Source organism: Festucalex cinctus, chromosome 10 (assembly GCF_051991245.1).
Source record: "Festucalex cinctus isolate MCC-2025b chromosome 10, RoL_Fcin_1.0, whole genome shotgun sequence".
NCBI lineage: Eukaryota > Metazoa > Chordata > Actinopteri > Syngnathiformes > Syngnathidae > Festucalex > Festucalex cinctus.
The window spans coordinates 12,260,850-12,277,792 of record NC_135420.1 but is presented as its reverse complement, the minus strand read 5'-3'; the positions used below and the strand labels follow the sequence as shown (position 1 = coordinate 12,277,792).

General features: G+C 35.9%; 2 protein-coding genes across 3 annotated transcripts in view; one reads left to right on the top strand and one right to left on the bottom strand.

The window, feature by feature from the left end:
- LOC144026651 (microtubule-associated serine/threonine-protein kinase 3-like) overlaps nt 1-8,204 on the bottom strand; it is a 37,678-nt gene extending 29,474 nt beyond the window's left edge. For both annotated transcript variants that reach the window (XM_077533516.1, XM_077533517.1), the window contains exons 1-2: nt 7,861-8,204; nt 3,370-3,459 (exon numbers count right to left, since the gene is read on the bottom strand). In XM_077533516.1, coding sequence (XP_077389642.1) covers nt 3,370-3,459; nt 7,861-7,907 — 137 coding nt within the window. In that variant the 5' untranslated portion in view covers nt 7,908-8,204. The remainder of the gene's footprint in view (nt 1-3,369; nt 3,460-7,860) is intronic.
- A 3,975-nt stretch (nt 8,205-12,179) lies between these two features.
- On the top strand, nt 12,180-16,220 carry LOC144027587 (uncharacterized). Its single transcript, XM_077535247.1, has 5 exons — nt 12,180-12,322; nt 13,691-14,026; nt 14,257-14,403; nt 15,876-15,913; nt 15,984-16,220. Exons 1-5 carry the CDS (start codon nt 12,271-12,273, stop codon nt 16,128-16,130), a joined length of 720 nt encoding a protein of 239 aa, XP_077391373.1. The 5' UTR covers nt 12,180-12,270; the 3' UTR covers nt 16,131-16,220.
- The last annotated feature ends 723 nt before the right edge of the window (nt 16,221-16,943 follow it).

Genomic DNA, 16,943 nt, shown 5'->3' with positions numbered 1-16,943 from the left:
GTCAATCATAAGTCAAACTACAACAATAATACAAACAAGTCTTTGGCTTTAATCACTTCACATCTTTTCATGCTTTATGAAAGAATGCCCGTAGACAGGTGGGATTGGCTCTAGCATGCCCGTGACCCTTGTGAGGATAAGCAGTTTGGAAAAAATGGATATGTACACATGTAGACTGCACTTTTTAAGAACTGACCTTATCTGGACAGTAAACACAATATAACTAAACGAAAATATACATTGCAGCTTTTGTGAATTTAAAATTGTATTAACTACTACATTGCATTGTGATGTTGATTTTGAATTTGGTTACATTTGTTCCGCCCTAAAATAAATGGCTTACAAACGGTGGTGTATTTAGTCATTTGGGTTCAAGGCAACCACAGTCATGGGGCCTTCCGTATCCATCTTTCATGATGAAAAGTGTCATTTGTGTCACTCTCCATCTCCATTGCAGCCTCTTGGACTGATATCGAAGGCAGTGCTACTGACAGTTTGTTATGCACATTTGGTGCCACTATGGAAAAGGTAACTCGAAACCCTTTTGATTGGTTTTGATAAAACCTGTTTGTTTACCTCATGCTTTATCTTCTCCGCTCCACTGGGTGTAACTCTGCTTAGATTTCATTAAGAAAAAAAATACACCAACAAGATTGATTTGCGGGGGGTTTTCTTTAGGGGAAGAAAAAAAAAACACCTCAAAATAGGTGAATTCTTGAATAGGTGGGGGTAATCGTTTTTATTGGTCTTTACAGTCTACTGTCAAGTCTAAATTTATATTTGCTTGTGTCACAACATGCCGGGCAGCACTGCAACCTTCCGGAAGAGATGCAATGTAATTAACAGGAAGATGAGGCAGAGAAGGTCCCCTACTAATATACAGTAATAGTCATTGTTGCTACCGAGCATAGATAATAATAGTATTTGCCTGTGAGTATCATTGTATACCTGTGTTGCTATCTCTGTGTTAAAAGTAGCAGTTTTTATTATTATTATTATTATTTATATACAGTATGACATCTATACTGTCTATGGCGTTTTGTGCTAACCTATAATTCAATGAGTCCGTTTTACAGGAAACTTCAACTGGAAAAAAAAAAAAAGACTATCACCATGAAGCATGCTTTGACTCTTATTTGGAGTTACTTATTCAGACAAGTATACTTTTAAATCAGTGTTTCATAAGTAGTGTTGTCAAAGTTAAAGCGTTAACGAATTAATCACAAAAAACGCATTAATCATGTATTAACGCAGAATAATCACTATTAATTTTGGCTGCAGATGATCCTTTAGCGGACAGCGGATGGTTTACATTAAAGGTAGCACAGGTTGTGTTTGAGCAATAAACATAACTACATCATGCATTAAAGTAAAGCATTTAATAAATGTTTGCGTATGACATTCCGAATATTTGTTCATGTCACACTATTGGGTCTATTTTTGTTTTATTTAAATTATGCAAGTAATTAACTGATTAAATTTTGAAGACGTCCTAATAACATTAAGTGTAAAAAAAAAAAAATGTACATAAGTGGTCTTTAAATTTGGTGGGCAAAAAATGTTAACGTCTTTTTAATTAAGTGATTAATCATGATTAATCAAAAATCTACAATGTGATTAATCTGATTAAAAAATGAAATCGTTTGACAGCTTTATTCATAAGCTAAAGTGTCATATCGCGGATTTCACTGTTACATGTGGGTCTGGAATTTGTCCCCGGTGATAAATAGGGATTAACTGTATATTAAAAAAAAAAAAAATGGCTTCCACTCCCCTGTTCTGTTCTACAAGTCATTTCAATGCCACCACTATTGTTCATGCTAATACAACTTTAGTTGCTTTTTAATTACAGCATTTTGATGAAATGTGATTATTTTAATGCAAGAAAGCAGTTCTTCAGTTGTTTTTTTCTTTTTTAGGCATGTTGTTGTTGTCGTTGTTACTGCTGTCATGTCACAGGAACAAAAGGGACCAGAAAAATGTAGTGCTGTTCCACCGTCTGTGGAAGTGAAACTGAACTGCAAACCACATGACATTTATTTTCAGGTGCTGGTCGAAAAACTATGCACAGTAGTCCTTGATACTGTTTGATTTGCAGCTTCAGGTCTTGGTTAGTAATTATTTCCATACAGTGGTATAGTGAGATGCATATGCAAATGAACAATATGTGCATGATGCCAGCATAATATACATATATCTGCTATCTATTTACTATACTGTGAGCTGGAGCCTATTCTATTTTTGACTGCAAAGTACACCCTGGACAGGTCAGCAGTCAATCGCAGAGTACACTTTACAAACAATCATACATACTGTTAACCCAACATGCACATTTTTTGAAATCTAGGAGGAAGCTGGAGTACCCAGAAAAAAATCCATGCAAGCAAAGGGAAAACATGAAAACTCCACACAGGAGGGCCAGAGCTGGCAATTGAAACCGGATGTGAGGAAGATGTGCAAACCAATCTAACACTGGTCTGGAATGCGATAGAAAATTCATCTAACAAGGGTTTCCCCCCGCCACATTGAATTTTCAATTTGACACAAGAGAATGAGCAACATTTAAAAAGCAAAGCATAGTAGGTTGGATGTGACACACTTTGAAGGATGATGTCAACAAATGCTGTTACTGTATCATAAGGTGATGCAAAACTTGCTTAGTTTGGCCAATTGCTAACATTAAAAAAAAAAAGAAAAGAAAAAAAAGCGATTCTGTATGGTGTGACACCCAAGCGATGCTCACACATCCAGAATGTTGGATGCAAACATCTCTGTTTGCAGTGTTGCCTTCCTCCAGAGCCCCTATCGTCGTTGCCAAGCAACCCACAGACTTAGACACAACTAATAACTGATGGGGCTTAACTGGTATAGCAGGAGCTTCTTAAAATACAGAGAACCACATTATTATTGTGCTATATTGTGTCTTCGGCATTTGAAGATATTTTGATTCCTATTGATACAGTAACTATGCATTTATATACTACGCTTTCTTCAGATATCAGAAACAACTCTGAATTTAGAGCCCACCACTGTGACATTATATTAGTTTTTGTAGCTGACAGTCACAGCAAAGCAACCTGACATTACCTCTGCTCAAGTGTGTCTGCAAACGTCAATGCTTGGTAATGAAACGACTACTTTAATTAGAAAACAAGTCAGATGGGAGGAAATTAATTTTAGATGTCTAGTCATCAAGATAGAGGCCAAGTTGACAAGCGTTTTCTTTTGGCAGAGGTCAAGACACAAATAACTGTTTTGGGGACTGACAGGAAGGGAAGACACTTTTAGATAAAGCCCCTGTGTGTAAAAGCAGCCTGTCATAAATCATACTTCACGCTCACAGCAGTATAAGTAACCTGGTCATCTTACCTCCAGGGGTGAAGGGTTAGCAAGGGGCTGCAAGGGCTGCAGGGGCTGCATGGACTCAGGAGAGTTGGGCTCTGATAAGTGGGTGATAAACTGAAAGGCAAGAAATGGGGGAAGAGATTAGTACACTCCTCTTATAATGTTGGATCTGTTAACAACAAAACCTGATCAAGATGAGGTTATAAGGGAGCCACCCGAGCTTATTATGTGAAGTATGATGCTAATGCTGCCCGTCTAGTACACATTGTTAATTATAGAATTTGTTGACAAATATTATGAAGACATACAGTGAAACAACACTAAGCCCAAAGCTCGAAATAAGCGGTTTTGCATCGCAGGTTGCGAGACAAAATTTGGATTTTGAACCTCATCAAAACACATTGAATAGTAAAAGGAGGTACGTGAGAAAAAAACATATTTAAAAAATGTGTTAATATTTCAGAAAAATACAAATGTATAGATTTAATTTTGTATTCAACAGAGTAGTCAATTTCAGTGTCCTAAAAACCCAGCATCTCCCCCTATCAGAATGGTTCGATCCAACTTGTCATATGCCACCTGGAATCATCTGCCAATCACTTGAAAACTTTATTTAAAATTCAGTTAATTCTTTCTTTTTGAGAACAGAGCTTTACTATGAGCCCAGAAGAGGACACTGAAAAATCATTTTTATGTGCATAAATATTTATTTATAATTAAATTAATTCTTTCTGTCTTTCATTTTTTTTTAGTTCTTTTTATTTCCAGATAGTTCAAGAGACCATATAAATAAAAAGAGAGTTCCAAAGCTTAATAGCAAGCAACTGAACTCTGGAGAGAAAATCCTACTTGCTAAACAGATCCGGATCCCGTTACTGCATACAACATACACAGTGTGTCCTATAGGGGTGTTAAAAAAAAATCGATTCGGCAATATATCGCAATACTACATCGCGCAATTCTCGAATCGATTCAATAGGCGGCTGAATCGATTTTTAAACTTCCATTTTTAATGGAAAAATATTCAACAAAACGTCTTACTTCTGGTTAGGGTTCACACCTTAAGCATGGAAGAATGTTATATGAATGGAACATTAAGCCTTAATATTTTATTTTAATACTGTTCAAACATGAAACAGATTACAACCTGTATAAGATAAATAAATAATAAATTTTTATACATATCTTACACTCTACAAGTTTACTGATTAGTATTTTCTAAATTACAATGAAAAAAATCGCAACAATCGACTTATAAATTCGTATCGGGATTAATCGGTATCGAATCGAATCGTGACCTGTGAATCGTGATACGAATCGAATCGTCAGGTACTAGGCAATTCACACCCCTAGTGTCCTATAAGGACAATAGTTTATTAGTCATGTTAATTTTGTTTTTGTTTTTTTTCTTTTTAATTTTAATTTTGACTTTTGAGGCCTGCACAGCAAATGTCCTAAATACATTACAGCAGATTTTATCTTTTTTTTTTTAATTAATTAATTACGCTTTCAGCTTTGCTTCCATTTAAAAAAAATGTTTGTTTGTTATATTGTTTATTGTTTAATAAACCCTGGCTTCAGGTTCCTGGGATTAACCTGCAAAAATATTACCAGTAATCTACAAAATTAGATTGTTGCTCCCAAATGAACAGATTGAGTCGCAAAACTGTTCCGCAAAGAATATATATATATATATATATATATATATATATATATATATATATATATATATATATATATAATATATATATATATATATATAATATATATATATAATATATATAATATATAATATATATAATATATATATATATATAATATATAATATATATAATATATATATATATATATATATATATAATATATATATATATATATATTATATATAATATATAATATATATAATATATATATATATAATATATATATATATATATATATAATATATAATATATAATATATATAATATATAATATATATATATATATATATATATATATATATATATATATATATATATATATATATATATATATATATATATATATATATATATATATATTGAGAATTGTGGCCCAAATCTTGGTTAATAGAATTGGGACACATTTTCGCACATTCTCGTGACACTGTCACACATGTTGATTTTTTTTTATTATTATTTTTTATGAATATAGCTAGGATTAGACGTTTTCATTTGCAAATAGCTTTTCAGAAGATACATAATAAGAGCCACTTCACAACATTGAAAAAGTTGAAATGGCCCACCCAAACTTAGTGCTAAATCCAATTTAAAATCTATGATGCGACTTGAAGACATATGCACAATCTGACACATTTGGAGCACAATAAAGCAGAATGGGCTAATTTTGTCATGTCAGTATGCAATTTAAAGTAGACCTATTGTGAATTTTGTATCACCATTTAAAACCATTCACAAGAGTCTGTCAAAATACATCAAGGATCAAGAACCATAGAACACATATGCATCCTTTGTCTCGCTGAGAGTGGCCTTTTAAGGGCCCAGCAGCACACATGTCAACACAAATACGGCCCTCCCTCCCTCCACATCTAGAACCTCACCAAGCAATCAAGAATGTGCCACTTATCAGACGCTAACGCTGTTAACTAACGTTAACATGTGCATCCAACTACCAGCTCCGCTTACCTTTTGTTTCTGTTTCAAGTGTGCAGTTTACAGGCCACAGTTTGTTTTCTTTGTTCCTCTCTTTCATCAACATGGCAACACACCCAGCATGGCGTGTCACTGACCAAAACTTAAGCAAGCGCCTGATGCAAGCTTTGATGGTGCAAGATGTGCTTTATGACATAATGAACTGGCATCACATCACACGTTCAACATGTCTACCACCCAACGTTTCCTATCGGGGTGCATCATTCTCGCCTTGAAATATGCCAGCCCAACCCCCACAAAGGCGTCCATCACCCTGACACTGACCCTGTGCTGTTTTCCTAACGATTTGCCTGCTCAGATGTAAGCAGTGCCTTGTGGGCTCTACAGTGCAGTTATTGTTTCAGAGCTGCAGAGGCTTCTCAGTCAGTGCTCAACCAGCTACCAAAACACTAATGAACATGTTGTCATAGTAATGCAGAGCGGATGTTGGGACTTGCACACATATTCTATAGGCTGGATTTGAATTACACAGCTCATTGTGCTATGTTTCGTCTACACACAATTCTCCTTGAGATCCCATAACTTAAAGCCCTTCAAAAGCGGCTGGCAGATGAATCACGTTATTTTCATTTTGTCAGCACTTCTGTCCTTGTAAGTAGAAAATAGTAGTAAGAAAAAACCTTCACTGACTCATTGGTAACATTCCATCAGAATGGCACAAATTGGCACAATTGTTTCAATCACTGGTGGCAATGTAGTGCAAAAGGAGAGCAGTTATGTTCATCATTTTGAGGAAGCTGAACCCATGTCAGTGTCATTGTAGTTCACATCAGAAGTTTTTTGTTTTGTTTTTTTAATGGCCATTTCTCGAGAAAGATTTGATTCGAGAAAAGCTGCACACTAAAGACCCAAAGACTGAATATAAACACATGGAATATATGCATATTTTGCTGTACATCTGTGATCATCCAGCCACTCCCACTCTGCTCGAGTGTGATACTTTCCCCGGTGCCTTAAAAAGACAATGAAAACAAATGGTGCATGCTCAACTGAGATCATCCACTGGGGAGGCAGATTGATTCCTAAACTCCTACGTCTTATGGATCAGCATCTAGTAGGCAGTAGGTATCCACCCGCTCCACAACCCCCACTCACTTCCCACCAAATAGATACAATTAACGTGCTGGAAGAGTGGGTGATTAATGCTGTTATGTACTTTGTTATCAAGACAATAATCACAGCTTAGCAGTTTTATTTAAAAAATTATATATATATGGAGAACAATAACAGGAACCCTATTGTGATGAGGGCGTGATACATGCAGGAATGTCAGAGTGAGAACATAAACAATACCACACAGGAATGGGACAATAAGAAACAATAGATCATATAGTGGAAAAATTCCCACTTTGCCAAATTTTAGGTTATAGTAGTAAAAAAAAAATTGAGTGAGAGAAGTAAAATAGTAAGACTTTTTAGAAAGACACAATTTTTAAAAATCCACAACCACTTCTTCCAAAATTAACGTAAAATGCCATATTAACCACATTGAGATACCACACATATTAAGCCATTCATTGTTAGCCTTTGTTTTCATTCCATTTCATGACGTCATTACAAATTCCTGATATTTGCTTTTCAGGTTTGATTTTAAGTTTTTACTTGATATTATACAATAGTGTATTATTTTAGTTATAATTCTTATTGTTAATAATACCGAGTTTGTATTAGTGTAATCATTTCCAGAAATTAAAGCAGTTGTCGGAGGACTTGTAGGTCCACTTGTGACTTCCCCAAATATTTACCAGACAACATCTGCACAGAACACGACAATCTTTATTCCTATCTACAACTTTTGCGAAATGAATGAAAAGGTTACTTACTCCAGAGTCAAAGAGGGAATCTTGAGTTTATCCCTTCTGGACTTCATTTTTGCCGGACACGCCACAAGAGGCAGCTCCTCTCTCAGGACAGTGCGGCACGACTCGCGTTAGCTGCCGGCTTCAACTTCCGAACACTCATCGCTGCATGCTCCGCTGGTCTAAAAATATTGCCACCTCAACAACAGCTTGCCGTTTGATAGCCGGATTCCGCCAGAAACGTAGTTCAAACTCAAGAGTAATTTCATGTGTGCAGGGAGCAACCGAAGCGAGTGACTAGTCTGTAGCACCCAAACCAGCAGAGAGGAAGAGACGGACGGGTCACTGTTCACCTCCATGTGACTGGTGGGAGGGCAGCAGAGGGGAGGAGGGAGCTTCGCAGTCTATTGGCGGAGACTAAATCAATTTTGGGCGGTGGGGTGGGTGTCAGTCAGAAGTGGGAACGAAGCCCTTGGACGCAATGATGTAATTCGCATGGTTGTGGTTTCACTCTTGGTGGTTTCCGCAAACGTTCAGTGCAGTGGTCTTCCACTTCTGCAATTAATGACAGTTTTTAAGATTACATGGGTGACAGCCAAAGAAATGTCACCATAAAGAACAGCCGTTCTAGCCCCACAAATGCACCCACCCAAATTCTAACGAGTTTTATTATTATTATTATTATTATTATTATTATTATTATTACTGTACGGTATTGGAGTGTATTAAAAAAAAAAATTAAGTGTACTCCCTTGTCTCTCCCTTTCTCCAATTTTGTGTCCTTCCTATTCTGCATATCTGTACCTCCCTATTCCCCCTTCTGCTTAGTGTGGACACACAGACTTCGCCACACATCCACATGGCGACTTTAACAGAAAAGGCAAGAACATATTTAAACCGGTTCCCATAACCAGGAAATATCTATATTGTTCACTTCAACTCGTTTGTCACCCGCACGTCACTTTTTTTTTTTGTCTTTTTGCCAAGCTCACTCATAGTTTTGTATAATTTGATGTATTAATTCAATGGGAGCCATTTTCTTCTTTTCAGCATTCCTTATTTGCAATGCAAATGTTGCAAAATTGGCTTCGCACGTAGTTTCACTGCAAAGTAACCAATGTGAACTGATGGTGGCCAGATGTGAAGTTCATTGCCTCCATCTAGTGGTGGAGTGTCTGAAGCGCACACGTAAGTCTTTTTTTTTTTTTTTCCCCCGACAACTAGTAAACAAGTAGCACTACTTTATCTCTGGTACACATACCATACCACATACCGTGCATTAACTGAGCTGTTTTCGTAAGTGGGGTCAACACCAAGGTTGGCTGATCCATCATGTCATGGAACGTCAATGAATGCTAGCCAAATAGCAAGTGCACGTCCTCAAGCGTGCACTGTTGCTGGACACAAATAAAGGAGCAACTGGTTTTGTTGAGGGTTAGTAACATGTTGCAAAAGTCATTCACCAACATAAAAATAACAGGGATAATATTTCATAACTGCAGTGTAGTTTAGCTACTAGTTATACTCATTTGTTCTATTTCTTTTACTACTACTACTACTACTATTATATTAGTATTTTCTTCTTTGGATTTCCAACAGTCCTGCGGCACCATACTGCCTCTCATAGGTCAGTTGTGGAACTACGTCAGATAACTGAATTGGAGAGGCTCACGAATGTTTACACACACAAAGGAAATGCTAGCAAAATAACACTATAAGGATTGAGACATACTGATGCCTAAATGTCGATTTGCTGTGTTTATTTTAGGTTTGATATATACAGTGCAGTCCTTGATCTCAATGAGGATGATTGGGGGCGCTCCAAAGAATGTCTCCAACAGCAACCAGTGACAGAGATGACTACTGCAGTGTCTCTGTGGTTACTAGGGAGCTGGTGATGGTTTGCTTGGTTGCTAAGTCATGTGCCGGAGTGAAAACACATTTCACGCTCCCTGACACTCAAGTTACTTCAGTCTCACTTTGTTGCTTTGACACTCTTAAGTGCTTGTGAGAGTGTGACAATCGGATATTACGTTTATTGTAATACTTTATCCTTTGTGTACTGTATTTTGACTGAAGAATATCTGACCTTGTAACCTTATAGCAGCTGTTTGAAATTGTGTGCACGTTTTCATTAAACTTAGTTAAATAACATACTAGATAACTCACAAAATAGCATTTACACATAAACAGGTCATGAGATTAATATTGGGGGCTGCAAACAATGACTCAAGCTCTCTCAGTTTTGGTGAAATCTTTTGAAACGCAGCCCACGAACGGGGTTTTACAATTATTAAGACCTCAGTATAAAATAGAAAAATGTCTCAGTGAATATTGCTCAGTGAGTAGTGTTAAAGGGGTTCCCATTCCCACTAGGTAATTGTTTTGTCGGAAGAGCTTTTAATAAGAGAGTCCGTTTCAGAGTTACCATGGCAACAAGGGCTTTCCTGCTTCTCTCATCAGCCAGCATGTTAAGCTCCATTGTTGTTATATGACACGACGCTCAGCAATTTCAGCGCTTGTTCCTCAAAGTCATATTATGAATCGCGTACTTCAAGTGTTCAGTTGGATTCAGGTTAGTAGATTGACTTTGCCATTACATAGCATTCCACTTCTTTGCTTAACAAATAAATAAATAAATAAATTAATTAATTCAAATAAAATACAATAAAATAAAATAAAATAAAATAAAATAAAATAAAATAAAATAAAATGAAAAAATCAGAAAACAGTTTTGTTCTTGTGTTTATCTTCTTGCAAAGTGGTACGGGACGTACGCAGTGAGAAAAAAAAAAGATGCTATACTGCTTGGAATTGAGACCCAATTTAACCATAATACATTTCAACAGCCACTGTTAGTTAATTCAAAAATGGATAGGGTGGAAATTTTGAAAATTGATAGGGTGGAAATTTAGAAAGAGCGCGATCTATGATATAGCATATACCTTAAACTTGTTCACAGTAGATGTAGCTTAATGCTAGCTAGCATACTGTCGTTAACTTGTGAATCCTCTCAGGTCAATGAATCATCCATCCATCCACTTTCTTGACCGCTTATTCTTCACAAGGGTCACGGCTGGAGCCTATCTCAGCTGGCTTTGGGCAGTAGGCGGGGTACACCCTAGACTGGTTGCCAGCCAATCGCAGGGCACACAGAGACAACCAACCATCCACACTCACAAGCACACCTAGGGTCAATTTGGAGCACCCACTTAACCTGCCATGCATCTCTTTGGAATGTGGGAGAAGACCCACACAGGCACGGGAAGAACATGCAAACACAACCCGGGAAGGCCGGACCCTGGACTCGAATCCGAGTCCTCAGTACTGGGAGGCGGACGTGATAACCAATCAACCACTGTGCCGCCCATGAGTGAATCATTCTGCCATTCTTTTGATAATTGACTCCTACTTACCCGATTTAAAAATACATAGTGTCAAGTGCCTTGTCTTGTTCTACCATGACCAAGATTGCAGCTCAAAATACTTGTATCTCATTCTCCAATCATCATCATTCTTCTTCTTCATAGAAAGGAATAAAACTGCCAATCATCTTCCAGACCATAGGGGAAAAACAATTTTGTAACGTTGTTTTTCAAATAGCACACTACAGTAGGCTACTGCATTCTGTTTAAAAACAAAAAAAAAAACGTAATTAAACAGTTTGTGCATTATGATTGTCGATTTCATGTATTCATCGTGTGGCTCCTTCTGGTGTGCTGCCTTGGCCACTAGGGGGCAGTATAATACATGCATTCGTATATACCGGTACACAAAAAGTCGGTCCCATCTGCACAGTAAACAACAACAGTAATATTGGGGAGTGCTTAATAAGAAAGACACAAGGGTCCATTCACTTGCATGATTCAATTAAGTCCACAGGGGGGGCACAATGGGACCAAGACGATTGCTTTGGTTTGCAGTCGGCCTACAGTACCGTATAACCGTATACTGTACTTATAGAGGCCTTTCAAATGGGTTGAATGACTATCTATTCAAAATAGTTTTATGAAGAGATTGTGTAACACAGAGTGGTAATTACACATTTGCATTGTATAGTTATCTTATTTTAAAGAATTATTTCAACAAGAAGAAAATAAATTAAATAAAAAAATTATACATAATATTGATGGAAAAATTGGGTTTTGATTTGGGATTATTACAGATTTGCAATTACAATTGTTTCTATGGTTACCATGCAAAAAATCATTAAAAATGAAAAAAAAGAGAAAAATATGCGACTAGAAAAAAAGCAAACATACTCAAATCACTTGGATTCTCACTGAGCTGATATCTTAGGGTGCAAATAAGCATTTCCTGAACACGTTGTGTTGACATCCTGTCAGGCTCATCTCAACATTTACACCTCAAAAAATAGCACATACAGAGCAGGTTGGTATTACCAGTCTGGAGTATTGGGTTAAGGTCAAGGAGATGGTGGCTCTTTGGTCAGTTTTGACGATAGCAACACACTTGATCATTAATAGTAAGTATTTATTTATTTATTTATTTTCATAATGTGTTACGCTATTTTTACTTCATTATTTCACACTTACAAATGTGTCTTCGCAGTATAATTTTGAGTTTTGAATAACAGCTCAACAAAATATGTAGTACTGAAGAGTGCCCCTTGTATTGTTGTACTATATTGTTGTATAGAGTAAGACACTGTAGCTAATAGACCAGTTATATTCATATTCATTTAATAATAATAATAATAATAATAATAATAATAATAATAATAATAATAATAATAATAATAATAAAATTATTATTCCAAAATGTCAATAATAATAATTAATTATTATTATTATTATTATTATTATTATTATTATTATTATTATTATTATAAATCTACTAAGTATGCACTTTAATTGGAATTGGTCAATATGATAAAAGTAGAGGTTTTTTAATTACAATTTCATCAATACTTTATCATAAATTAATCATATTTGAATGAGGATACTGCCTTATTTGACACATTTTGAAATTGTTATATATTACACGGGCGGCACGGTGGACGACTGGTTAGCACGTCCGCCTCCCAGTTCTGAGGACTCCGGTTTGAGTCCAGGCAACCAGTCCAGGGTGTCCCCTGCCTACTGCCCAGAGTCAGCTGAGATAGGCGCCAGCAACCCCTGCGACCCTTGTGAGGAGTAAGCGGTCAAGAAAATGGATGAATGGATGGATATACATCGCACTGTTTGTGCAGTGTGGGTGTGGTTCACATTCAATGACAGTGTGAATGTGAAGGTGAATGGCTGTCTGACTCTATTTGTGACCTTTGCCCTCAGTAGGGTTGCAAATGAGCCTATCACAGCTGACTTTAGGTAACAGCCAGGGAATAAGCCAATCAGAGGGCAGATATAGAGAAACAACCATGCACACTCACACTATACAGAGTTTTTCATTATTTATTATTAATTGTGGGGATGGGTGAGTACCAATTTCAGGAATCGGTATTGGACACATACCCAGCCTTAGTTCAAGGAATCGCCACAGCCACTGTGTGTGACCCTTTTACGATTAGGAACTACAAAAAAGAAATTAGAAAAATAGAAAATTGCTGTTAATTTCATGCGATTTTATGGAAAATGTTTTACTGGGACTTTTTTTTTTTTTTTTTTAAATGTTATGTCTCAAATGTAATTGTGGTATCGGCACTTGGCATCGGTGTCATTGATTCCTCAAGAGTTGAGTATTCTGTTATCAGTCTGGGGGAAAAAAGTGATATCAAACAGGCCTCTTGAATTGTTAACCATAAAAATCTATACAGTCATATCCCACTCATGTTTTGTGATACATAATCGTAAAAAGCAGCTATCCACATTTTGTGTATTCTGTCCATTCACAGGCCACAGTCGACGAACCCAAATCACGGGGATCCTGGGCAACGACGTCGCCCTTCAGTTCACATTAAACACCAGCATCACTAACAGCAGCCATTTTGCTGTTTACTTAGTGCAGGGCACCAACAAAAAGATGGCAGAGTACTGTCCTTGGTCGGGTTGCTCAAGTCAACGTGGTTTTCACATTTACGCTGAAAATTCTTCTGCATTTTGCCAAATTACCAACCCCACGCAAGCTCACAGCGGAACGTACAAGGCTTCACTATTCTCAAAAAGCAAACCACCTGAAGAAAGCAATGAAGTGCACCTAATCATTCGGGAGGAGACGAGCAACAGCAACAGTAAGATAAAAGCTTAAAGTAAAAAAAAAAAAAAGGCAGAGTTTATAATTTTGTTTTTTTCCATAGAAGAAGTAATTTACTCCATATCTGCTTCAGAGATATCGAATTTTGTAGAGAATAGAGTTGTTGTTTGAATATCGACTTATTTCCTGTCATTCAGGTTTTGCCACAGAAAGTAGACATAAAAATAAACAAACAAAACAATTACAATTTTCTTTCCACTCCCACAGATTCTCGTGAGCACGAGTACAGAAAAACAACCAACTATCCACCGAGCATTTTTTCCAGTGTGACCCTCACTGTACTTGTGGTTTTACCTGCCGTCTTGTTGGCGGCAATACTGCCCGGGTTCTTCTGGTGTTGTGTCCAAGCTAGAGGTATGGACTTTATTTAAGACTACGCTGGATAAGTGATAAGATAAGGTCTATTGCTTGATCAGGTATGAGATCCAGCTCCCCTAAAAAAACAATACAGTAATTGGCAGAAACCAAATTGCGTGGAAAATGTGTACTAGAATTGCAAATGCCATATTATTTCACAACACTCGTATTTTTAATTCTTCGTGATAAACAACTCAACATTAATATTTTACCATACAAAAATAGCTACTACAAAAATGAAATTTACACAAAAAAACAAAAAAAGATTATTTGTTGAGATCCGCACCTCATGTAGGGGGAATAAGCATCATCACTAAGTGGGTCAATTGCTGTATTTGTTTTGTTCTTTAAAAAAAAAAAAAAAAAAAAAAAACTTCCTCACTCTCGCTTTTATGTTGATACTGTCTTTTTTAGGTTACTGGTATACTTGGCATTATAAACAAGCTGTATGACCTGACAAACCAACCGCATTTCCCACTCTGTAAATGCAGACAGAAAACCGCTTGACCTCATTACTAGAGGAATTCAAAACCTTACAAAAAGATGTAAAACAATGTATTTTTTACCTCTTTCATAAAACACATTTTTATTTTTTCAAGACAAGATTAATCAGAAATTCACACAATCCTCACAATTGACAGAATTAACAATCCAAATTAATTCAATAATTCTTATTACGCTCGTCCCAATCACAGCATATCATATAATATGCAAATACATGCAAATATAATAAATTACATTGGATGTTTAGTCAGTAGTACAGTCTACAATTTTTACAATAATCTTTTTTTTTAAATAGAAAAATGCTGTGATGCATTTTGGATGCAATTTAGACTAATACAATGTTATTTCTGTTTTTTGTACAAGCAATAATCTGCTGAGACATGATACGGCAATCTCAAAATATTTAGAAGAGAAGAATAATTTAAAAAAAAAATTTTTTGGCAAACAGCAACATTAATGTGATTTCCTACAGTTACTCAATAAATTGTAATAAAGGAAGATCTGCAATGCATAAAAAATGTTTTAGTAGATAATCAATAGACTGCTTTTATTTGAACATATTATGCAGCTTAACTACACAAAGGGAGAACTATTTCACAATTTTATTTCCTTAATAATTTTAATGACTAGAGCTTATAACTAACACTGTAGCTACTTCATTGATTACATTAAAATAATAATAATAATAATAATAATAATAATAATAATAATAATAATAACTACTAAATATACACTTTACTTGGAATTGGTCAATATGATAAAAGTAGAGTTTTATTTATTACTTATTAATTTCAGCAGCACTTTATCAAATTAATCAGATTTGAATAATGAGATACTGCCTTATTTTTTAATTTTAATGACTAGAGCTTATAAGTAACAAAAATCAAACGTAATAAAATTACATTTTACTTTGTGAATTGTTGTGAAAGTTTACTGATTTGCTCAACTTTTGTTCTTTCATTCAGCCAAAAAAGCACAACAAAATTCTTCACCTTCAACACAGGTGAGAACTCTTTCTGTTGTAGGAAACATTTCAAATAAATGCTTAATTTTCACTTCTGTTCTCATCTTAGGTGGTAAGTGTGGTGTCGAATAACATGCCCGAGGCCGATTTTACCTACAGTGTTCTGGACTTTCCTAAAAAAGACACCACACTTTTGGTCAACAAGACAAATGATATAGAATATGTGAGGGTTCACCACCCTCCTCACCAAAGATGAACGTACATAACTGTTCACGGTTGAAGCACTGGTTTGTGATAGTAAGTAAAGGTTTGGAAAATGTATAAATAAATGTATTAATAAGCTTAATATTTGAATGGGTCAATGTTTTATTTTTTTTATTTTTTTTTATAAAAGTAGAATTGTGAATTCTTGACCAAAAAAAATCTATAAAAGTTTGGGATTTATCTCATTTAACTTTTGAATTTTTATGACATATGTACACGATATTCTGAGGTGTTGAGTGTCAGCAAAGTTTTGGTTTTATTTTTTTGTCAACTACAGTATCCGTATGGTAGGATAGTGGTTAGCACGTCTTAAATTACCGTCAAACCTGTGAAACCAAACATCTCTGTTTGATTTTAATTTTACACCTTCTCTATATGTGCTTGCATGAGGTTTCTATGGTTACCACGCACATTCTAAGAGCATGCTTAGGTTATTTGAAGTTGTGTGGCGTGAGTGTGAATAAAGGGTTCCGAGCTTTTTTAATTCACCCAGAATGCAGTGCCGGTTGCCATGTTGGTGGGAAAATCCGGCTGCTACTTCGGAGAGCAGAAGAATGTCTGTTTTGCATCTTTGTGTGCAATTGGTGGATGTAATAATCTTGGGAGAAAAGGAGGAAAATGTTTGTTTGTTTTGCTGACTCCGGAGAATTTTTACAAATCAGGGATGTGAAGCCCAGAAGAAAAGCGAATGATGAAGACGACTTTGGCTGGCTGCACCAACAGATCAAATATGATCACTTTGTCACAAGTAAAACACCCGCCCCTCACAAATCAGTTTGGAGCAAATATAATCAACTGTCTTCAT

What these genes read in the sequence shown, in the direction of transcription:
- LOC144027587 (XM_077535247.1), top strand. Translation starts at nt 12,271, where the DNA reads ATGGTGGCTCTTTGGTCAGTTTTGACGATAGCAACACACTTGATCATT. An exon ending in GTGTTGTGTCCAAGCTAGAG is followed by an intron (nt 14,404 to 15,875) that starts GTATGGACTTTA and finishes TCTTTCATTCAG; the next exon opens with CCAAAAAAGCACAACAAAAT. An exon ending in ATTCTTCACCTTCAACACAG is followed by an intron (nt 15,914 to 15,983) that starts GTGAGAACTCTT and finishes TTCTCATCTTAG; the next exon opens with GTGGTAAGTGTGGTGTCGAA.